This window comes from Sinocyclocheilus anshuiensis, unplaced genomic scaffold (genome assembly GCF_001515605.1).
Source record: "Sinocyclocheilus anshuiensis isolate Anshui unplaced genomic scaffold, SAMN03320099.WGS_v1.1 scaffold399, whole genome shotgun sequence".
In the NCBI taxonomy this organism is placed as follows: Eukaryota; Metazoa; Chordata; class Actinopteri; order Cypriniformes; family Cyprinidae; genus Sinocyclocheilus; species Sinocyclocheilus anshuiensis.
Genome location: NW_015552570.1, coordinates 1,039,246 through 1,063,559, shown reverse-complemented (window position 1 = coordinate 1,063,559; position 24,314 = coordinate 1,039,246). Strand labels below are relative to the sequence as shown.

At 36.3% G+C, this 24,314-nt stretch overlaps 3 protein-coding genes across 4 annotated transcripts in view; all 3 read right to left on the bottom strand.

Annotated features, from left to right (window-relative positions):
- LOC107665013 (nucleus accumbens-associated protein 2-like) overlaps positions 1–208 on the bottom strand; it is a 5,038-nt gene extending 4,830 nt beyond the window's left edge. For both annotated transcript variants that reach the window (XM_016455738.1, XM_016455739.1), the window contains exon 1: positions 8–208. The gene's annotated coding sequence lies outside the window, so the exon portion shown is untranslated. The remainder of the gene's footprint in view (positions 1–7) is intronic.
- A 1,517-nt stretch (positions 209–1,725) lies between these two features.
- LOC107665046 (sulfhydryl oxidase 2-like) lies at positions 1,726–17,810 on the bottom strand. The gene is made up of 12 exons (XM_016455789.1): positions 17,428–17,810; positions 10,415–10,515; positions 9,136–9,184; positions 8,906–9,011; positions 8,629–8,719; positions 7,104–7,249; positions 6,865–7,008; positions 6,083–6,212; positions 5,837–5,959; positions 5,558–5,708; positions 5,134–5,322; positions 1,726–3,705 (listed from the first exon to the last, which is right to left on the bottom strand). Exons 1-12 carry the CDS (start codon positions 17,684–17,686, stop codon positions 3,194–3,196), a joined length of 2,001 nt encoding a protein of 666 aa, XP_016311275.1. The 5' UTR covers positions 17,687–17,810; the 3' UTR covers positions 1,726–3,193.
- Positions 17,811–18,779: 969 nt separating this feature from the next.
- LOC107665020 (centrosome-associated protein 350-like) overlaps positions 18,780–24,314 on the bottom strand; it is a 16,767-nt gene continuing 11,232 nt past the window's right edge. The window contains exons 3-8 of the mRNA XM_016455747.1: positions 21,977–23,646; positions 19,982–20,140; positions 19,604–19,840; positions 19,362–19,502; positions 19,057–19,182; positions 18,780–18,926 (exon numbers count right to left, since the gene is read on the bottom strand). Coding sequence (XP_016311233.1) covers positions 18,780–18,926; positions 19,057–19,182; positions 19,362–19,502; positions 19,604–19,840; positions 19,982–20,140; positions 21,977–23,646 — 2,480 coding nt within the window. The remainder of the gene's footprint in view (positions 18,927–19,056; positions 19,183–19,361; positions 19,503–19,603; positions 19,841–19,981; positions 20,141–21,976; positions 23,647–24,314) is intronic.

Here is a 24,314-nt window from a genome sequence, read left to right as displayed (position 1 = left end):
ACCTGACCTCAATAGCAGAATCTTCCGAGATGAGAGAGAGAGAGAATGCGGCCAGGCTCCTCACAGCAGCTCAGCATGAGGAAAGGAACCTTGAGAATCAGAGATACGTCTCAATCCGTCCTCTTCCTCCCCGCACAGGACTGAGCCAGCGAGAGGGAAAGCAAGCGTCTATGTGCAATCGATGCACCATCTACTGTATGTCACAGAAAGGGGGAGAGAGGCTATAGGCACAGACACAGAGACTAGAGAGAGAGGGGGAGGGAGTGAGACTGAAGGAAAGTCATTTAAGGACAGAGAGAGAGAGAGAGAGAGAGAGAGAGAGAGAGAGAGAGAGCGAGAGCGAGATCGCGCGAGAGAGAAAGAGAGAGAGACTGATGCGGATAACTGCCCTGCAGAGAGTAAACGTGTTCATGTGCGATGGAGACAAAAGACAGGCAAGACAGAAAGAGAGAGATAGAGCAATGGCTCACTTTTATTTCAGCGTCAACACACGAAGAAAAGACAAGAACAGGAGCGTGCACCCCGCATGCACCAACCCGAACGCGTGCAGACACATAATCCATCAGAAGCAGTCTCTGCCATGATCGGCTGCATGCTCAGGATTATTTACATTAAGGGCAGACAAATGGAGCAGCTCTGCATTGCAGTCCCTGTCACAGGCTGGCATGCTCAGTACAGAGTCTGCATACCCAATCAGATGTGCCAACACGGCATCAGACAGATACTCAAACGATAAGAGAAAGAAAAGAGAGAGACTCAGCCTCAAAGCTGCCCTGAATATCAGATCAGTACATCAAACTGAGAAGCATTTTAAGGCGGCACGTATTAGACGGATGGCTGAAAGACTGTAGTGTGCAAGTAAGAGTTGAGTACAGAGCAGTGGGGCAGTAAAGCAGCGTCTCTCAGCAAAGTGGGGAAGAAGGCGCTATGCTTCTATCTCTGACTTGCTGCCTTTTAATGCTGAGACGCTGACGGGCTACGGCGTGAGTCAGCGCTATTAGAGATGAACTGCCATGTTCCAGTCTTCTGCTTAATATCAACAGCAAAAAAATTATAATAAATCAATAAGGCACAGCAGACACACACCCTGCGAATGCTGCAAAACTTGATTCCAGCTGTCTGTCTGGTCTCTTTAAAAGCTGTGAAACTGTGTCAGGCCGGAGGAAAAAAGCAAAACTTGACACATTAAGCTGTCTCTTGAAGAAAGTGCCCTTCAACTTTGTTTCCAGTGCGAAATGCACACCATCATTGAGGAAAATGTCCTCTTCCGGTGTGAAGAGATGAACATAGTAAGTTATTTTACATTTGGAAACGTAAGTGCCTGTGCAGACATCTGTTAAGTTGACAGCTGGAGCTCTAGTAATAGACAGTATTAGTATGGTCACATGTATGATGTCCCTGGGGAGAACAGACTGCAGTCTGAGCTGGTGGGGAAAGGGATACTCCATACTGCCTACTAGAGGGCAGACACAGACTTACAGCAATAGAAAACTTAAATGACCTCCCGGTGTGCTTAGACTTGAAGTTGCAGTTACACCTTGTTCTCAGCATGGTACATCCGACTGTTCTCCTCATAAAAGACAGTTTAAGAACCACTCTTCAGAAAACCAATCTCAAAATGAAACATTTACATTATACCACAAGTAACAGTATATTATAGTGGTGCTATATAAAACTCATACGTGTATGTATCTGCATTGTTGGTAGATATGAACTAGAAAATTATGGGAAATACATATTTTTATTTGAAAGATAACTTACAGTGTTCTTCATACAAAATACAACAACTCCCCTGAAAGGACAAACTACATATATACAGAACAACCGCACCCAAAAATAGTCTTTAGATAAAAATATAATTCTTAAAGCACTGGAAACATTAATAATTAAACGCAATGCAATTTACAGCCGTTCATTTGGAGCAACTTAGAAGGCCACCATTATGGGCACATACTGTCACAACACAGAAGCCGTATTTTATTAAGAATGCTTTATAAATATTTAGCCTCAGGTCCACATTAACACTGCTCCATTAGATAGTGAAATAAATAATCACAAGCTGAACACATTACAAATCATTCCACAAACCAAATGCTGATAATGATATTTAAAGTTTTACAATATCAACACATTTTAATTCTACACTTTGAATCAAAATACTGCTGTAGTAATATAGATGTTAAACAATAAACGGTCTGTGATCAGGAATCCTCGGAGTACACTGTAATAATGGTTTCCCTTAAGGTTCAACATATATGGTGTCTTCTATGAGCTCTACAACAGAATGCATTTGTTTTTTACAGTGACATGGACAAAAAAAAAAAAGTTAAAAGTATAAAATAATTATTGAAATATGTTCCAGTTCAAAAGAGTCTCTGTAATCTACAAAACGAGATTATCAATAAAGGTTTACTCACTAAATGTGCTCCGTATAACGGAGTACCAAAAAGTCTGAAAATTTCACACATTTTTATTTTTTGGAAGAGATTATTGTAGTCATTATAAATCCCTTACTGCTGAGGTGCATCAATAAAACCAATTATGAAGCATTTTGACAAGATTTAAAAGGTAAAAATAATAAAAAGACTGAAATTAAGCTTAAAATTAACTGTAGCGCTTTTTGTGACTTCACATGCAGGCAAAACCGAGGGTTTTTCCACATCTGGTCATTGACAGGCAGTGTTTCGTGTCACTGGCTTCTCGGCTAGCGACCTTAAGTGACAGAATAAATCATATTCCCAAGTGTTTTTTGGACCATCAAACAGAAATATGGGGACAGAGTGACTTTCATAGACAGCGATATATACCCTGTGAGAAACTTAGGGTATATTATTTCAATAAAAATCTCTATAAATAATGTAGAATATTCATAAAAATATACTTTGACCTAGGTTGTTACTTTTACTATAGTAAAATAGCTTCTCCTGTTAAATCATCCTCTCTGTTTGTTTAGGGTTGAGAAATCCTCGCTAACAGGTGCTTGTTCACACAGCTAGGCCTGATACACGAGTTAAACTTTCATCAGTCATTAGACAAGTTCTTCATTACAAAACACTTCACAAAAACGTCAACAACAACAAGATCAAAACAAATAAAAGTAATTAAATAAATTAAAAGTCTCCTTCAACACTTGGCAGGGGTTTCATATATTACATTCACCTTATCCACAGTTTTCCATCGCAGTATTCCGCTGCTATATGTAAGGCCGGTAGTTTCTGGGTTTCCATCTCTTTGAGCGAAAGCGGAAGAAGAAAAACATGAACATGAGGAAGATGCAGGAGAGGGCATAGAGGAACACACAGAGACTCATGTCCACTCTGGAGAATCCCAGGCCCAGGATTGTCATCCCTGGCCTGGCTTCTATCTGGATGCCGGTGTGCTTCTGTCCTGCACCATTGGTGTCACTCCTCTTCTGATGTTTAGGAGCGCTGTCAGGAGATGGCTTTAGGTTCTGGTTGAGGTGAAGGTTGCTGTTAGGTTTGCTTATGGCTTTGGGTTTGGGTATGGCAGGAGGGCCTGGTTCTGGTTGGCTGTTGCTGGAGTATTTTGGGGAGATGTTTGAGGCACCATAGTGTTGTCTGAGGAAAGCGAGCACCATCTGTTCGTTCCAGACATGAAGGCCTTCTTGCTCCTCATGGCATGTGGGACAGAGATCAGGAGTCGGCCATTGAGTCTTAGGAAACATGGGGTCCTCGCTCATTGAACCTGCATAACGAGTGCAATCAGCTATGAGGGTAACGTCTGTTAGCATGTTTATGAGAACTTTACATTTTACAGTTTGGACATGAAAATATCATTGTAGTTCTTGAATTTCTTCTGGCACATTAATAAAGTCGTTCGTTCGTTCTTTCTTTCTTTCTTCCTTCCGGTCCCTTTTCCTTCCTTCCTTTTCTTTTGTTCTTTTCCTTCCTTCCCCTTTGTTCCTTCGTACCCCTTTTGCCTTTAATGAATGGCACCTTAATGAAGTCTTTCTTTCGTTCGTTCGTTCGTTCTTTCTTTCTTTTCTCTTTCCCCTTTGTTCCTTCCAACCCCTTTTGCCTTTTCCTGCCATTCTTGCTTTCTCCCTTCATGCATTTTTTCCTTCCAGTCCTAATTGCATACTTCCTTTCCTTCCTACATCCCAATATTTTTTTCTTTTTTCTTCTCCATCCTACTTTGTTACCATTTTTCCTTCTTTCTATCACCTTTGCATTCTATCCTTCATGCCTGCCCTCCTTTCTTGCTTCATATCCTTCTTACTTTCTCCCTTCAAATCCCCCCCCATCCTTTCTTCCAGTTCTTTTTCCTTCCAGTTCTAATTTCATTCTTTCTTCCATTACTTTTTCTTTCTCTCCGGTGCTTTTTGTCTTCCTTACTTCATGTCCTTATATATGGCTTCATGTTTTTTTATCCTCCTTTTAGACCACTTTCTTTTTCTTTCTTTTCATTTTTCTGTATTTTTCTTTCCTCTTTCCAGTCCTTTTATCTTCCTTTCTGTCCTGTCTGTTTGGTTCCTTTCTTACCACCTGTCTGTTCCCCCATAATTCCTTCTTGTCTCCTTTCTTTAATCCTCTCAGTTTTCCCTTTCTTCCTACACTACAGTCAAAACGTTTGGGGTTGGTAAGATTTCTCTATTGTTTTTGAAACAAGTCTCTTATGCTCATAAAGGCTGCATTTAATTGATCAAAAATACAGTAAAACCAAGAATATTTTGAAATATTATTACTACTTAAAATAACAGTTTTCTATTTGAGTATTTGACATTAAAATTTATTCCTTTAACGGCAAAGCTGAATTTATCAGTAGTCATTACTCCAGTCTTTAGCATCACATGATCCAGCAGAAAACATTCTAATATGCTGATTTGCTCTAAAAACATTTCTTATTGTTTTTAACGTTGAAAACGATTGCACCGCTTAATATTTTTTTCAGGAACATTTTTTCTTTAATGAATAGAAAGTTTAAAAGAACAGTTACAGAACTAATGACAATCTTTTGTAACATTCTAAATGTATTTAATGTTAATGATCAATTTAATGCATCTTTGCTGAAGAAAAAAAAAAAGACTTACTGACCCCAAACCTTGCTAATGTATATATTTTGTCACTCACTTATACCTAAATGTACATTTGTGCAATACTTTTTCTGTCTTACCTGTCAGTCTTGCATTAACCTGGTTGTGTTTTCTCCATAGCCACAGAACTGCATCATCAACAGACTTGACCTGGTTCAGAGACTCCTGAGCCATTTCCTCAAAATGCTTCCCACACTCCTGGCAACCAAAGAAGGTCCCAATGTAGCGACGCATGGTTTGAAGCACTGCCAAGAGATCATCCTCAAACCCTGAGAGGAAGAAGGTGGGTTTAAATTAACTGTAGCAATGAAGAACAGGAACTAATAGAAAACATCTACCAAATGAATGCTCTACTTGCTACAGACCAAACAGCAACATATGAAATTATTATATTACAGAATTATTTATACTGAACATTTAGTCTCAATTTGCTAATCTACAATAACGAAAACAATGGATGAGATAATCTCAAACATGTTTCAGAAGGGATTTCCCTGCTCATACCAGTGTTGGCTAGAGCATCGGGTCGGTTGGCAGCTTGCACAGTCAGAACGTGAAAGAGAGTCCAGAGGGAGCAGGGATATCCTCTTAGTGCCACACTACTACCCTGGCATCCAACCCACTGCACTTGCTCACTCAGGTACAGCCCTGAGATCTGAGAATAATACAAACAGAGCACCAACATACTGATTTATGCTCCTGTCACATACACAAAATAACAACTAAAAGCTTACTTTGTGAGATGTATTATGCAATAAGTTGTTTAGTGGGTGACAGTCTTACCCTCATCTTGTTGTTAACTAAGTCCAGGATAGCATCGTAGGGGATCTTCTCCAAAGGTAAACTGACTAGCCATTCTAGCAATGTCTCGAGAAGTTTCACTACTGATTGATGACCTGGAAATAGCTACAATCAAATGGGCCAAGTAAGATATAAACCTGTAAATTTCAACGCTCTAATGAAAACAATTCTAGTGCGAGAAGACAGCTCAAGTGCAAAGACAAAATTGAGTTTGTGTTACAACGCTACCTTGGCGACAACTGTTACAAAGTCCTTGAAAGTTTTTAGTTCTTCTCCTTCTAAGGTCTTGTGGGTGGCCAGTTCAACCCTCAGTAGATAATGCAAGCCAGATTCCAGATCTGCCATGTATACCTTAGACCTGAAGAAACATTGATATTGGTTACCTCATCTTAAAGTAAATTTAACAGCAAGCAAAAAAAAAACCTATGGGGTGTTCATCTTCTAAACTGCAGACATTTGGACTACGTCACTTTTTACAGGAAATTTACACTACTGTTCAAAAGCCTGAGGTTGGTAAGATATTTATTTAATTAGTATTATTATTTTTTACATTTTATTTTAATAAGTCTCTTGTTCTCACCGTGTCTGCATTAATCAAAAATACTGTAAAAATAAATAGTAACACTGTGAAGTACTATTACAATTTCATGATTTAAAATAACTGTAATAACCTATTTTAATATATATTAAAATGTCATTTATTCCTGTGATAGCAAAGCTGAATTTTCAGCAGTCATTACTCCAGTCTTCAGTGTCACATGATCCTTCAGAAATCATTCTAATATGCTGATTTGCTACTCAAGAAATGTTTCTTAATAACAGTTGCCGCTTAATATTTTTGTGGAAACCATGATACATTTTTGTAAGGATTTTTTTTATGAAGTTCAAATCAACTGCATTTATTTGAAATAGAAATCCTTTGTAATTTTTTTTACTGTCACTTTTGATCAATTTAATCTGTCCTTGCTGACAAACTTTTGAACAGTAGTGTAAATATCAATCAAACTCACTTTTCAAACTCTTTCCACTCCACCTGGGTTCCCTGTCCATTATTCCCAGGCTGAGGATGCTGCAGGGACGAGGTGGACTGTTTCCTGTGTACTCCAGGGAGGAGTTTTAGGAAGGAAGAGAAGAAAAAGCGTAGCCTCTTCTGACTGTTAACACAAACAAAAATGCATCAAATGCACATAAACAGGACCTCTTTTTGATAGTCAGACTAAAATGAATTCAGCAGAGACCGTTAACTTACACATTCATGACAGTGTGCATGCTGTTGGGATAGAAGAGGTAGGCTGAGGGAACTGAACTTATCCCTAGTTTCTCCATTAGAAGTTTGTCTGAGCTCAGAGCTCTCTTCACTGCCAAACCCTCATATGGCATTAGGTCCAAAATTACCTAGTTAAAAAGAGCACAAAACATTAAATTAGAGCATTACAATTCTAGCTACATCACTGATTATGCCTAAAGGGATCATTTAGATCATCATCTTCTCACCCACTCATCATTTGAAACCTATGTTATTTTCCTTTTTCCATGGAACACAAAAGGAGTTTGGTTTACTGGACTGTCTAAGGCAACATTTAAAGACTATCCAATCTAAAACAAAACAAAACAAAAACAAATCTTAATTTTTATTGTTTTTAGCATTTTATTTATGGTTTTGTTAATATAACAAAGATTTAGTGAGAGCCACTGGTTTATTCAGCAAAAGTAGGCTACAACCATCAAGTGCCATAAAAGTGTTATGTAGGTTTTCTAAAACAATACAATAGCTTTATGTAAAGTACAGATCTACGTTTCTGTGATTTTTACTGAAAACCTTGCTTTCCGCTAGTTCCGATCTGGTCCAGTCATGTTACACAGGAGAACTTTCTTTGCAGACATTTATGTGTATTTGTGTTTACTGGTAATTTGCTTGTAGCATCCGCTACACAAGACTTTGGATCTGTAGTGTATCATGAATACGCCACGTTTGAATATAAAGAACATATTTGCAGGGCGAAAGCTAAACTAACCTTGTACTTTACTTAAAATTTCATTCTGTTCCTCAAAAAAAGCTATTGTACAGCTTTACAGGAATTATAGTGTGTATACTTTTATAATATAATATTTGTATTATATTTTTGGAGGTTTACAGTGTCTATTTACATTTATGTTATGGTAAAGAGCAGCATGGACATTGAGCAAAAATTCTCCTTATTTGTGTTTTGACTTCTTTTGTGTTCAATGGAAGAAAGCCATGCTAATTTGAAATAGTGGTGCACAGATCATGGAAATTGAGACCAATCACCATATTTATTTTTCAAAAAGTCTCTTGCCATTAATTACATTTTTTTTTTTTTTTTACATGCATTTGCATTTTTTCCCCTCCTAGCTGCACAGCGATTCAGCAGAATTACTATAGTTACCCTTGAATGGACACATTATAGTTAATGTAATATCAATAAAAGAAAATGGCATACATATCTGAATTTAGGTATGTCTCATCTAAAGTGAATGCTTACAACAACAAATTGCCCACCAGTGCTGCAATGCCATGCTTACAGCCCTGAGAAAAAAACACTGTTATTCAGCAGAGCTGTAGTGTAAGTGTGAATTTGTGCCTGCTTTAATTATATATATATAAATGAACTGAAAATTGATCGGCTGATAAAAATAACATTGACCAATAACAATCAATTTGGAAAGACATATGGCTGAGTAAATTATGACATCCGATCTTATACTGCTTTATGTCCTACAAAACCAGATTAATTGACAACCACTTTTCATACCTCTCTTCCAATATAAGAGTCTTCATCCTCAACTATAACTGCAGTATAGAATTCAGTTTTCTTCCCCATTAAGGAAAGAATCTTCTCAGACCTGTAACGGATGACAAACTCAGTGTCTCTAAATAGAAAACTCCATTTATGTCTAGAAATGAAGCCCTAAACAAACATTCCTAATTTCCCTCTGAAAGCTGGAGACAGAAAAAGTTAAATATTAAAAATGGCTGAAATTGAACATGTATGTGAAGATGATGGGTAGTAATATTGCAGATTTGGGCACCTGGCAGGGTCAAGGGGAGGGCAGCCCACAGGCCAGTCATGTTTTGTGTGGTTTTGTAGGAAGTTCACCATCAACTGCCTCACTGTCTGAAGCTCTCTGTCAGCCCCTGTCAGTGCACAAATAAAACAAAATCAGAAATTCAAGTTAGTTCCACAATAATTACAATCACTGCAACAATAATAATTGACAAATGCTTCAATTCTAATCAGAGCTAAAGTGATTAAACCTACCACGATATGTCTTCCCATAATCATTTGTGGTGTCATGTGCCTTAAAATACTAAAGGAAAAAAAAAAGAATAAATCATTCCCAAATGAAATCTCTAAAACAATAAAACAACATGTCCTATATACATACATTTTTAGTGTCTTAATCAGACATGTTTCTGGCAACAAGAAATTTGATAAGGGTGTAATAATACATTTGTCTATTGTATAATTACGCTGGTTTCAGGTTTACATGACCTCGATAATACAAAGATAAGACAAAAACAGCTAGAAAGGAGCACAGCAAAATAGAGCAGAAGGCAGGGGTCTCATTTTTTAAAAGTTAATTTGCCACAGTATAAGCATTCAATAAACAGCATAGGAAACATGATGCATTTAATGCATGAATTCAAAGATGCAACATTTCTAAAAAGTTTTATAATGTGCAAACACAGTATAACAGGCTGTCAGCATGCTTGTTAAATTTAAAAAGCTTAATAAATAAAAATAAATATTCTAAGTCCAAATAATCCAGTCAGCTTCTCTAATTGGCTAGTCTGTTAATAGACAACTAGATGACTAGGTGACTACTGTAAATCATCCTTAATATATATGAAAATTTTTGATGTACAGCATTGTAGAGCAGGAATTTGGACCAATAAGATTTCTTTACGGAAAAAAACAAAACAAAACAAAAACATGCTTGGAGTACATGTTCTGCATGATGTAGTCTATTAAAATACCATTAGAACGCCCCCATACTTAAAGATATATGGGCCAAAAATGCCAGTCATGAGTTCTTGTCTTATATTTTACATTATATGATACAAGCAATATCACACAAACAATAGTGCTGTTTTTGTCGATTACCAGTGCGACCGAAAATGCAATGTTGATTTTATATCGACATTTTAGACAATATTATCATTATTGTCTGTTTTTGCTCTATTTGCCAACAAAAATGGTTCCAAACAAATCTACAGCTGAACTGTTGTGCATCTACAGTAACTGGAAATGTTACTGAATGTATCTGTATTTTTAAACACATCGAGTGAGTCAATTCATAAAGAATCTATTTTTTTTTTATTCCTGAATGAATCAGTTGTTTTAATGGACTGACTGAATGAATAACTCATTGACTCACTCATTAAGACTTGCCAAAACTTAATGCCAGTTTTAGTTTCATATTTAAAGTGTTATTTAATTTTTTTTAAAGGGCACCTAATAATTTTTCAATTGTTATGATTTACTGTATAGGTTTAATCTGCTGAAAGAATAAATAAGATCATTTGTACAAACATACCCTGAAGGTGGGGTAGAAGTGGATTCCAAACTCCTTACAGATGTCGAAATTCTTCTCATGAGCACAATCCACAACTCCTATCTGAATGGCCTGTGCCCAGTCTATGAGAGTAGAGACACATCACACTTTTCAAAAACACAAAACAATGCAAATCTAAAATTAAAGAGAAATTCTGTCATCAAGTACTCACCCTCACATTGTTCCAAACCCATGAGACTTTTATTTATCATTTAACGACAATTGAAAATATTTGTAATGAAACCTGGAAGATTTTTGTCCCACTATTGAAAGTCCATTCCACCAAAACTTCACTAAACTTCAATACATATTAATCGAGTCATTTAAACCAAAACTACTAAAGTCACAGAATTGCTTTATATGATGAATAGATTTAATTTATATTTATTCAAATATAAACATGGATAAATGCCCCATTCATATGGATTAGGCTACTTTTACAATCTCTTTCTGAACTTGCTGAAGTCAAAGTTTTGACATAACTGACTTTTAATAGAGTGACATAAATTTCCCAGTCATTAAAAATATGTTCATCAGTGTTTCAAAGATGAACACGTCTAATGGGTTTGGAAAGACACGAGGGTGAGCAAATAATGACAATTTTTGGGTGAAATAACCCCAAATTAAATCAAGTGATGAAGTACCAAATTATGTCAATACTTGTTTTCGGTTTAATAATGCTCTTTTTAGACATTTCACAACAGCCCTAAAGTGAAGAGGTAGAAGAGCATTTGTAGAGACTTGTGCCCAGTAATATTTCTTGATTTGTGTTGTAAAACACAAGCTAACGTCCACACTGAATGTTTTATCTGTACTGACACCCAGAACAGATGCCAGATAGCCTAAGTGGAGAGGTAAAAGGACCTCTGGCAGGAAGCCTAAAATCATTTGATGCATTACATGGTTTTGAGCTCTGACATCAGAAATGTAGATATTAAGTCTCCCGCATAAAACTTTGTGAGACGAAATATAGTCGTACTGCCTCAAATCAGGATTTCATACATTGTATACAGAGTTTCCACAGCCAGGTGGTTTGTTTTTAACGCAAACTCATAAACTGAACGGCTGTAAAATCTGTGTCAGAAAGATGAAGCAGATGGGGTGTGATGAAGGCAGCTGATATAAAAATGTTTGGATGAGAGAGAGGAGAGACAGCTGGGGGCATTTTAGCCCTCTATTCTTCACCTGAGGGTGGGACTCTGTGGGTTTTGGGATGTGTGGGGGAATGCACAGCGGGGTTGCGTCCTCACAATAGGGCCATCTGACCCTCATTGTGAAGGTAACAGCTGGTAGGCGGCCACTCGCGAGCCACCCAGCCGACAGCTTGTGCCAACAAAGGCAGACTGAAAGCATTCAACAGAAGACTTGTCCTCGCAACGTTAGTCATCCAAAGGCCATAATCACCCCTTCCTTCCCAGTCCAATGAAGAGCAAAAGCAAGGCATGGCATTCCAGAACATATATACTGTACCCTGTGATACGATAATGGCACATGCATTTGTGAGCCAACCATATGCTGGTTTAATTACCAAAAAAAAAAAAAAAAAACTAAAATACTTTAGCATAAGAACAGGGTAATCAATTAGTACCATAGTCCCAACATCTGCCTGCTCATTGAAAAGCTGGGATTATTTAAGCCTAGAAAAAATTTGCTTTGAGGATTTGGGGGAAAAAAGAAGTTACGCCCAGAATTGAATTCTGTCATCATTTACATACCCACATATCATTCCAGACTTTCTTTCTGCTGTGAAACATACAGTAAAATTATATATTTTGAGAAATGTCTTAGTGTTTTTTGGAAGTCAATGGTCACCAAAACTATTTGGCTACCAACATTCTTCTACATTCAAATATCTTATTTTATGTTTCACAGAATAAAATGTTGAAAACAGGTTTAAAACAACATAACTGATGACACAATATTGATTTTTTTGGGTGAACTATCCATGTAAGATTACTATTTAAACTTGCTTTGAATATAATTTGTAACACCAAAAATGGTTGTTGAAATGAAAACTCATTACAGATGTCGGCCACCAGTGAGAGAGAACTCTGAAACTGTGACATTGATGGTTTAAAAACTGACCCTACCTAATTTCACAGCTCTACCACTTTTAGCATCTCCACGACAAGGTGTTAAATGCATTTGCCCTCATTTAGATTAAATGTGTCAGTCTACAGTGACCTTTTCATCGCCGTCACCCTTCACTGCACCCAACACAAGTGGATTCCTCCGGAATACCATTAGTCCTTTAGCTCAGAGCATGGCAGGCACGTAGCACTGCTGTCTAAGCATTTTTATTAGCAATTAGGCCGGTCTTGTAGCTCTAAGACGGTCTAAAGAGAGAGTGACTGTTAATCCCATTATTTATTCAGAGGAGCTTTAGGAGCCACAGCTTGACCAGAGGTGGGCTTTCCCCATCCAACTAGAGCTGCTTACAGAAAGCACTCATCAAAACCAGCAAACAGAAAATGAAAGCAACAAGAGGAAATCTTTGAGTCTATCAGGTCTAAACCTCTAAAATCAAATTCATCAACACAATCAGTGCAGGAGAAGTTTGGTAGGTTTACATATGTTGAGTTTCTGTTTTCAGATCATGAAAAATAACAGAACTTAAAATGCTATTTGTGTAACAGTGTTGACATTTTAAGCTTGATGAAATTTTCTCATGACATTAAAAATTGGGCAAACCAAAAACATTTGTTTTAAAGACAAGTTAGTGTTACAGTATAGACATTTTGGTGGTGCTTCTTATATACACAACTTGGTCATGCCTGGATTTAAAAGGGTAGACATACTGCATCTCTTTCCCACCACAGGATATATTTAAAATAATTTGTTTAGTCATTCGGGTAAACAAATAAAAACAAACGTGGTCAAAACAAATCAGTAAGACAAATCAATTCAGTGAGCTGACCTTAAGAACTAGATCAATTTATGGACAAATCATTGAATGTTTCAGACCAGTTTTGTGAACCAGACCAACTGCTTCATTAAAAAGACCTGCGTAACAAACAGACCAAAATTTAAGTAGTTATTATCTGAGAACATTGCTTTCCAGTGGGCTATTCGATGCACATTCACGAGAGTATCACAACGCATGTGTGTGTTGCTGCTGATGCAGAAGCCACCGCTCTGACGTAGAACCTGTATGTGCTGAGCCTTGTTTACAAGCAGAGGAATGCACAAGCATGTGTCCTGGTACTGTTGTGAATGCGCATTGAAGACTGACACGGAAGAGAAATTGTTGAATAAAATCATTATTTTTGTTTTCTTTGCACACAAGAAGTATTCTTGTAGCTTCATAAAATTGAACCACTGATGTCACATGGACTAGGGATGCACCGGATGTTCGGCAACCAAAATGATTTGGCCGAAAATAGCAATAAATGAAAAAAAAAAGAACGAATAAATAAAGAAAACGAATAAATTGTACCGAACAATGACGTTATGCGATCAAACAGAGGCACGCACTACTGCAGCAAACATGACAGAAGTGTGGAGGCATTTGTCCGAGAAAGACGCAAAAATCATTATATAAGCACCGACAGCGAGAGACTGTTGCATTGCATGTCTTCGATGAGAAGAGGAAGGGTGGTTATTGCTGGTTACTGTATGATGATTGAAATCGCGAAATGGCCTCGAACGATTAGTAAATATACTGCAGAACGTTATGTTTTCTAATACACGCATGAATTGCATGTATTCAAACAGCGCTGCACGAGGTTGTGGCACCAGGGTTCAAAGTCCAACGCGCGAGGAAAATTTGCGCTGAAACTGCTGCTCAGTATCATTTTTATGCTTTTTTAAAATAAAATAAGAAAAGTAAGACAATAATGATAATAATAACTACAACAGCTCTATTAATACATTTATTATATCACTCACACATAGTGTTCAAACTGAGATCTGTAATATTTTCTAATGTTTTAAAAGAATTCTGTTCTGCTCAGCAAGGCTGTATTTATTTGTACAGTAAAAAATACATAACTGATTCAAGAAGGGGGTGTCAAAAATGGCCAAAAAAATATTTTACCAACTTATTAATTTTAAGTTAAATTGTGCTTTGTTTGTTATAGTGTCTGCTAGAATGTTAAAAAATGTTCAGTGTTAAGTAAATATTTTTAAATTGTTGTTTTGTAATTGTCTTTTCTTTGAAAAGCTAGACAAAAGCACATTTTGGCTATTTAATTTATGCAATGGTGAAAAAATTGGCAAAATATATTAGGGTAAATCGGATGGTTCGTCACGATACGATACCATAGCGATTCTCATACCCAGTGATACGATATTTGCCGATACTTCAAAAATGATACGATTTCGATACAGGAGAATATCGATCGATATATCGATATTATTATATTATATACCTATTTTAAACAATCATCTACATTTTTATTAACTCACAAATGCAACCAAAACATATAACATGAACATTTATCTTAAATTTTCACATCCTGTTCCTCAATTGGGACATTCACAACAAAAAAATAGGCCTACATTTTTTTTAAATAATAAAGAAAAATAAATAATTGAAAAAAAAAAAAATCAAGTCACACACAAGATCAGTAATCTTAAGATATGACAACAGTCAAGACAGTCTTTCAGGTTTTTGTGCTAAAATATGCAATGTGTAAAATAATGTAAATCCTCATTAGGAAACAACACAAACGAGGCACTCCAGTTGTAGAAAAAAAATACATTAATGTAGAAAAAATAAATAAATAAAGCTGTTAAAACTTTATTTGATACTTTTTTGGCTGCTACTATGGGCTCAGTGCTAAAACCATTTCTACAGATAAGCAATAGCAGAAAATAAATACATACAATATAACAAAGACGCAAATTAAATAAACAGTGCTTTTCAGGTTTTTTAGGTAGATCTAAAAGAAATTTTCAGGTACAGAAATGTAATAATCTAATGTAAAATGACACTGCATAGTCTTCACTGTATAGATTAAATATAGATTAATCCTTATAAAAGTTGTTCATTCAAAATCAGTGAGATTTTTTTCTTTGACAGAAGTTTTCTGTTAGTCTGCTTTCACTTTAAGAAAATCACGGCTCCAATATACACGTGTTTTCTTTCTCATCTGTATACGTTAAGATATAGGCCTAACCGATTGTGTTTACTAGGATATTCACCAAGGCGCACATGTTGATGTAATTTGGTCTGTATTTGTTCATCCATGCACAAAAAAGCCGAAGAGAGCTCAATTAGGTATTAGCGCGCTGTCAATGTGGCTGTCTGTATACGTGCGTAATACGTGTGTAATTACGACATAATTCCATCAACTATCCCGAGTGTCTTTTACCCTTGCCCTTCAGGCAGTCTTATCGTCCCAACACGTGAGTTTGAACGAGAATGCACTATCGATGGATTGTTACACCCCTAAAATATATGGGGAAAAACTGCGAAAAACCGTGTTCGGTATTCAGCCTTCGGCCCAGTGTTTCGTTGTGTTCGGCTTCGGCCAAGAATTTTTATTTCGGTGTATCCCTAACATGGACTATTTTAACAATGTCCTTACTAACTTTTTGGGCCTTGAACATGTCAGTTGCATTGCTGTCAGAAAGATCTTGAATTTCATCAAAAATATCTTAATTTGTGTTTCGAAGATGAATGAAGGTCTGACATCTGGTTTGGTATGACATGAGGGTTTGGTATGACAAGGTCTGGTTTGGTATGACATGAGGGTGAGGAATTAATGACAGAATTTTCATTTTTGGGTAAAACTATCCCTTTAACCCTAAGAACGGGAACAAACTGATTCATGAACAGATCATTCAGACCAGTTTTGTGATCCAGATCAACTGATTCACTGAAAAGATCTGATTAAAAATAAAAAATAATTCATTCACACTTGTGTCAAATAACGACTTATATTGTGGCCTTTTATCACACAAATCTTTGACATGAATATAGTGCACAAGTCACATGAATAACTAATGCATTTATGGTGCTGCTGAGTTATGTTTGGAGATTGACAGCTCAATTATATTAAAAAGTATGGCCAGAATAATACTCAACAGAACAAAGTCATACACGTTTGGACCAACATGAGATTTGTGTGACAAAAGGCCAGAATTTAAGTCGTTATTTGACAAGTTCATGAGAGCAGGCACTATGTCCAACCTGAATGATTCATTCTTTTGAGTCAGATCTTTTCAGTGAATCAGTTGAGCTGGTTCAAAAAACTGGTCTGAATGATCCGTTCATGAATCAGTTTGTAAGTAATGACACAATTTTGGAGTAATCAGTTACTCAGTTTGGAGTAATCTATATCTCTACGTGTTATATATATATATATATATATATATATATATATATATTAAAAGACAACTAAAAATAAATATACTGTACACTACCTTGAGACATTTATCTGACAGTGTGTGTGTTGTGGGTGAACATAAAGGCCTTGAGCGCAATGATAAATACAGAAAACAGTCAGCAACAACCGTGGATTTACAAACAGGTGTATCAACAAACCAGGGATTATCAACTTCCCATGCATGTCCTCCTGTGTACTTAAATCCAAATGCACAAAAACACTGTAAGCCTCATTAGGCAAAACCCATGTGATAATGTACAAGGAAATACATTTGCACCATTTAAAATGCAAACGAAAATCAGATTGCACAACAAGCCAAAGAGAAAAAGCACTGACAAGCACTTATAAATCAAGGCAATGCCATGATTTACTTGAACTATGGCAATACCATGATAGTACCATATGTATTCGTGGAGATATGGATATGTTAATCACTCAGTTCCATGAAATATATCAGAGTATTAGTACTTTGATATACCATGGTATTACCATCACTTTGCCATTACATAGTAAGAATGACCATGCCTAAAGAACCTCTTTCCATATTATTATTTTGAAAAACTTGTGTGCCTGAAGAGAATGCCTTAAAACGTTTAAGGAAATGTTATTGTCTTTCCCCAAGGGAGTGAATAAACAGGAAGATGATCATACAAATGCACCTACCCTTCACGTCTCCGGCCAGCGCTTTCCATGTCGGCGAGTACTGGATACAGTGTCCGCACCACGACGAGTAGAACTGAAGCAGCCAGGCGCTGGAGGAGTTCAACACGGTCTGCTTTAGGCTGTCGCTGCTCAGTATAACCACTGGATCCTCCTCAGTGTATAACCGAGCTGACTGAGCCAGTCCGAACAGCTGCCCCAACAGAACAACGAGCTTAACGCAAACCGCCACGGCCATTGGAGGTGATGGAAGAAACGCCATACAATTCGAAGCCACTCACTTAAAATGAATTCTCTACATTCAGACTGACTCTGCTCGCTCCTATGGATGACTACATTTTGTAGCGACCTGAGTCTTCTAGAGCATCATCACTGCGCTAAAAGGACGCAGACGCCTATCTTGCACATCCTATCTGCGTATGGGCGACGCATATCATGTATGTGGCGCGTTTACGTAATAACAATTATTCGGTGTATGGTACTCTAAAAAATCAAAATTGTTTGAAAAAAAAAAACACCACAAATGTTGCTAAGAATGAAATATATTTAGTCTTGATTGTAGTGTAGTTTAATGTACAGAAACACATAATTGATTTTTAAAAAAATCATTAAAATAACGATTGATATAATGAATGATTAAAGACAGAGATTAAATCTAACAAAAAAAGTTAATGTAACGTCACCTCAGAATCAAAAGAAATATACTGCATACAGAAAATGAATTCATTTATTTACTTTGGTGTATTTGTATTTTGATGTGTTTGTTCACATTGTATAACCATAAGCACATTTTGTCCTGAAATTCTCATTAATGTAATATATCAGTACATGTCGTTTTGAGTTTTTTTTTTGTAATTCCCATTATTCTCCATGATGATTTGCATTATATTCTCATTACTGTAATAAAGTAGCCTATTACTTTTAATTCATCGAGTAAACAAATGACTGTAATACATTACTTTTGATTTAAATCAGCAGATATTAAAGGCAATACAAACAATACTAATATGACATATAAATACTTTAAAATGTAAATAATATCATTTTTTTTAAAGAATAATATCAAGAATTTCAGTAATGAGAATAATATATTTTTCTTTACAGTAATTGCAAAAGTGGAAATTATGTGAAAATGTGTTGTTATGAACATTTCATAATGCAAGAAAACTGCTCTAAATGGTCCTAAAAACAGTTTTATGGGTTTACGTTCCTCAAGCAAAACATAATTTGTGAAATATGACTTGGACATGCTCTTGACAGGATTTGTAAGATTCCCCCAAAAAGAAAACAACAACATATCAAAGAACATATCAGAGATGCAAGTATGAAAATGTCAAGATTCTGAAACTCGTCTTTTAGGTTGAAAAGTGCGTATGATTTAGGGCTAATATTGTGTCATCCAAAAGAAGACTAAAAATCTCCTCAGTCAGATGCATTTTCACAGTGTACTGGTCAGCACTGTAGTCTAGCCAAGTTCTCTCCTCATTATGAAGTTCCTGAATCTAGAAATAGATCAAAAGACAAAATCAGACATTTTCAGTTCTAACATTTACTGCAGTCTTAGCTAAAGTTACACCAAGACCACTAATGTCACAAGCAAGCGTATTATTATAGGAGTGCCTTTACACACACCAGTATAAAGTCCACTCTGTCTCTCTTGGCGTACCAGTATTTACACAGTTTTTGGAGCATCTCTGTCATCTGTTGCTCACTTCGCTCTAAATTCAGAATTTTCTGTATCTCTTTTCTCACGGTAGCCTGCAAATAACATTAGATCAACACACTGTAAATGTTCTTTAAAGTATTTTAATCAAAATGGTAGTTCACCTGAAAAAAAAAAAATAATAATATATATATATATATATAATAAAATTAAATAAAAACTTTGCATGAATATTATTTTAATGGTTCATACAGCTGATTGCAAATTGTTTTACCTTTAAAAATGTGACTGAAATTTGACTGGATTGCAGAGCTGCGATCACAGATTGATCATCTATATTCTGGGCAGATTGTTTTGTCCTCAACAGATCACCCCAAATCTCATGAAGTACATCAGATGTTAACTGAAAGATCAACTACAGTGTAAAATGAATAAGGTTTAGATTAGAATTTTGTTTCTCTCATTCATTTAGCATTCTTATAGTCATTTGTTATGTACACATTCCTATAGACTAACCTGCCGATAACGTTTGCGACTATCATCGTCTAATAAATAGCTTGGTGTTTCATAACGGTCGAGAGTGTCTTCATTTGCTTGGCCACACAGAATCTCCACTGCAGCGTCCACTAATCTGTACACAATGCCGTCTTCATGGGGCGGCACTTTTATCTTTGGTGGCATGTCGGGTTGGGCCTGATGCCACTGATCCAAGACACATGGCATAAAATGACCATCCTCACCTTTTCTGACTTCCTAAATATCAAAGAGAAAAGTGCAGTAATAGTAAACAAAAATGACATTTTTCAATTATTCAAATTTCATGCACAGATATTATTTTACACGGGTATTTTATTCTTCACTAAAGCATATTCTACAGTTGTTTTGACAACTTACAGTATCTGTAGAGTGATTGTCATGCAATGCTTTAATCCTTTGTCTCTTTCTATTATCCTGAGCACAGTGAACTCCATCTTTATCCAGCTCTTCTGTCAGCTTAGCATCCTCATGGTGCCTGTTTTGATGGAGCTCATTATGATGGAGCTCAAAGTCGGTCTGTAAAATACAGGTGCTTAGTGATAGGTACAACTGCTGTATGCTATACGATAAAGTTTGTGAAAACAATGAAAAAATTAAAACTCTGTCATCATTTAATCATTCTCATGTTTTTAACACCTAGTAAAAAAGTCATATATTTTAAAATACATTTATTTCATATAAGTATAGTTCAAATCTATTAACATATTTACTGACATATCGCTCAAGACTTACTGATATAAAAATTATAATTCAACTTTATTTGGAGAACTACTCACAATGCACATTTCTTAATATTAAGCATAAAATGTGTTTTAATGCCACTATTGATGAGGATTGTATAATCTTTGAATAATATTAGTCTTTAAATGCCAGACATTTAAAGTGTACCTAAAGTATACTTGGAATAGTTCCACTTTAGCACAATCAGATATACTTCAGTATATCTTTAGTTCAGCACTACTTCCTCACAATTAAAGTGCATTAAGTACAAAATTAGTTGTTCCAATTTCAGCAAGTATAACAGTTTAGTATACTAAAAGTACAATTGCAGGGTATTTTTATTAAGTACATAAATATATAAATGTATTTGTAGTTTACATAAATGTGTTTCAAATACATTTTAGTATATTTATTTTTCTCTAGGGTGTATGACTCTGTTTACAAGAATTGTTGATGCTGCTCTTTTCTATACAATGAAATCATACAGTGACTAGAGGCTGTTGAGCTTCAGTAAGGACAAAAAGCAAAATCAGTACATAAGTCTTACGCTATATTACAAGTTTTCTGAAGCTTTCTGATGAGTTACACATAGTTTGTGTGAGGAACAGACATATCGAGTTTGTTTTACTATCATTCTAGCCCTATACATTGTATACTGTAATAGAATGGAATAACAGAATAGAAAAATAAGATACATATACTGTATAGTATAATGCAGTAAAGCGCTGTACAAGGTTTGACGTCAGTGAAACACCACTGGTTCTTGTGTGTTTTGTAACTGACTGTTTCGTGATGTGTCAATTTTTTTGGTACTTTGTGTAGTTTTTTTGAAAGAAGTCTGCATTTATTTTATCAACAGTCAACAGTAATATTGTGAAATATTATTACAAATTAAATTGTTTTCTAGTTTAATATATTGGTAACACTTTAGTATAGGTACCAATTCTCACTATTAATTATTTGTTTATTAGCATGTCTATTATTAACATATAGGCTGTTTATTAGTACTTATAAAGCACATATTCTGCATGACCATATTCTACATCCCTAATCCTACCCAATACCTAAACTTAACAACTACCTTACTAACTATTAATAAGCAGCAAATTAGGAGATTATTGAAGCAATAGTCATAGTTAATGGTTTGTTAATAGCGAGAATTGGATCTTAAAATAAAGTGTGACCGATATATAAGTAATTTTAAAAGTAATTTTGTTTTTAGCAGCCATTACTTCAGTCTTCAGTGTCACATGATCCTTCAGAAATCATTCTAATTTGCTGATTTGCTGCAAGAAGAAACATTTCTTATTTTTATCAATGTTGAAAACAGTTGTGCTACTTAATACTTTTGGGGGAAACTGTGATACAGATTCTTTGATGAATAGAATTTTTTTAGAAATACATTTTATGAATGTTTTACTGTCAAAAAAATTGTACTTACCTAAAATTTTTGAACGCTAGTGTACATACTTTCACTATATGCAAAAGAGCTACATTTATCTTGACATCTCATTTTGCATTCCACAGAAGAAAGAAAGCCAAACCGGTTTGGAATGACATGAGGGTGATTAAATTGTTCCAGAATTTTCATTTTTGAGTGAACTATTCTTTTAAGTGCTTGGTGTGACTTACTCTTCGTGAGGACGTTTCAAAGGCATGTGAAAGGTTTCTTGCTCCATCTGACATGTCTTCCTGAGGTTCTTTTTGTCGTGTGCGTGTGGTGTTTGTAGGTATGGTCTCATCTCTAGGAGGACACTGACTATGTATATGTCCTCTTTGTCCATCTGCCGACGATGTGACCTTCTGTTGATTATCTCTCTTTGCCCTAGGCTGCTCCTCATCTGAGAAGGGATCTTCATCCACCCCAGTCTCTACATCACTGCTAGGTTCTCTGTGTATGTGAGCGATGTCCTCGGCTCTGACCAGGACACCGTGGCTTTTGTCGCAGCTGAAGTACTTCACACCTATAAAAGTTCCATTGTGGTTTCCATTAGGGGCGTCCAAAGCAACACCAGCCCAAAACCCATTCTCAAATGCCGTGAGGCCTTTATATTTCAGCACACCCGGTCTGGAGTTACACACAATAACTCTGTCTCCAATTTGAAAGGAGGACAATGGATCCGAGATTTCATTTCTCGCATCTTCAGGAAGTGAGCAAGTGTATTCCGAACAGTCGTTTTCCTCTCCATCACATAGAGCTTCATTAGTATCATCGTTTACCTCCTTTCCCCTCAGACTGTTAGAGTCTAGACTCTGAGACTCTTTTCTTTTCAGAGACAAGTCCACAGGGAGAGGAGGGAGGTTCTCGCTGTTAATTGAGAGATCTTCTACAGAATCAGGTGGAGCTGGAAGTTCCTCCTCACTGGTCCATGTAATAATCTCAAAGGCAGGAGGAGGAGGAGGACAACCGTAGCTGTCAAGACGTGATGTGGCTCCTCCTTTAACGGATGGAGGGAGTTCTGCACTTCCGTAAGACAAAACCTCATCTACAGGAGAGAGAATTTCTGACAGGGTCGACTCTACAGTCGCTTGTCTTTCGTAACGTGGCGGTGTACAGCGTCCATCCTGTTTATTGTTCAAATCATCTGGTACCACAGTGTACTTTTCGGCAAAAACTAAAGAGCAACTACTTGCTTGAGCTGCTTCAATCTTCTCCTCATCGAGACAGTCCCTTTCTTCTTCAGACCAAGCGAGTGCTTCACTATGAAATGAAATTGCCTCTGACTTCTCATCTATCTCAGACAGACTGACATCACAAGACGGACTATCCTCAGCCTTTCTTATTTCCACACTTACTGCGTCCAGAATTAAGTTTTCAATAAGTGGATTGTCTGTGACCGTCTCATTTGTACACGCCTGAGATTTTTGTTCAGGAAACTCATTGGTTTTATCGGTTTTGGAGTATGAAAGAGATGACTTCCATTGCCCCCCGGCATCCTGGTCACAGATATTGTGGTTGTTGTTCAGCGTCAGCACACTGTGCAGTCTCTGATTGTTCTGTACATTTAGAGCTGTGGTATCTGGTGTTGTGCTGCCATGGACCACGTTTGTCGTCTTGATGTCTTCTTGCTCCTTGGGTTTAAGATAGTTCTTCTTAGAGTCCAATCGGAGATCATCTTTTTTGTCAGATGACAAACTGGACACTATTGGGGCTCGGAGTGAATCTGAATGAGGCTCACGGTTGAGTGTGAAATGCTGGATATTTAATACCGGCTTCATTGGCACTTCTGCTGGATGTTGTGGTCTTTCTCTCTTGAGTGTGCAGGTGTCCTCATAAAGCCCTTGTACCTTCTTCTGAGTGTCTTCTGAAAATGTTATCAAATATTCTCTATTGTCAAAAATCCCGAAGGAATGTTAATGGATAACATAATTTGGAACCAATCCTAACTAATAATAACAATAATTGCAGTTTTTGAAAGAAGTCTCTTCTGCTCACCAAGGCTGCATTTATTTGATAAAAAAAACAGGAAACCGTAATATTGTAAAATATTATTACAATTTAAAACAACTATTTTCTGTTTTAATATACTTTAAAATACAAGTTATTCCTGTGATGCAAAGCTGAGCCTTTACCCAGCCATTACTCCAACCTTTTCTTCAGTCTTCAGTGTCACATGATCCTTCAGAAATTATTCTAATATGCAGATTTTTTTATCATTGCTGGAAGCTGTTGTGCTGCCTAATATTTTTTTTCTCGAACCTGTGATTCCTTTTCAGGATTCTTTGATGAATAAAAAGTTCAAAATAGAAATATTTTCTAACAATATAAGTCTTTACCATCACTTTTTATCAAGTTAACATTACCTTGCTGAATAAAAATATAAATTTCTTCCAAAAAAAGAAAGATTTAAAAAACATCTGATTGCAGTATACAGTGGGTACGGAAAGTATTCAGACCCCCTTAAATTTTTCACTCTTTGTTATATTGCAGCCATTTGCTAAAATCATTTAAGTTAATTTTTTTTCCTCA

Bases quoted from the DNA above. Each gene is read 5' to 3' on its own strand.
- LOC107665046 (XM_016455789.1), bottom strand. From the start codon at position 17,686: ATGGCGTTTCTTCCATCACCTCCAATGGCCGTGGCGGTTTGCGTTAAG. The intron at 9,185-10,414 runs GTATGTTTGTAC...TTTTTCCTTTAG, and splicing joins ACTTCTACCCCACCTTCAGG to TATTTTAAGGCACATGACAC. The intron at 3,706-5,133 runs GTAAGACAGAAA...CTCGTTATGCAG, and splicing joins GGTTAATGCAAGACTGACAG to GTTCAATGAGCGAGGACCCC.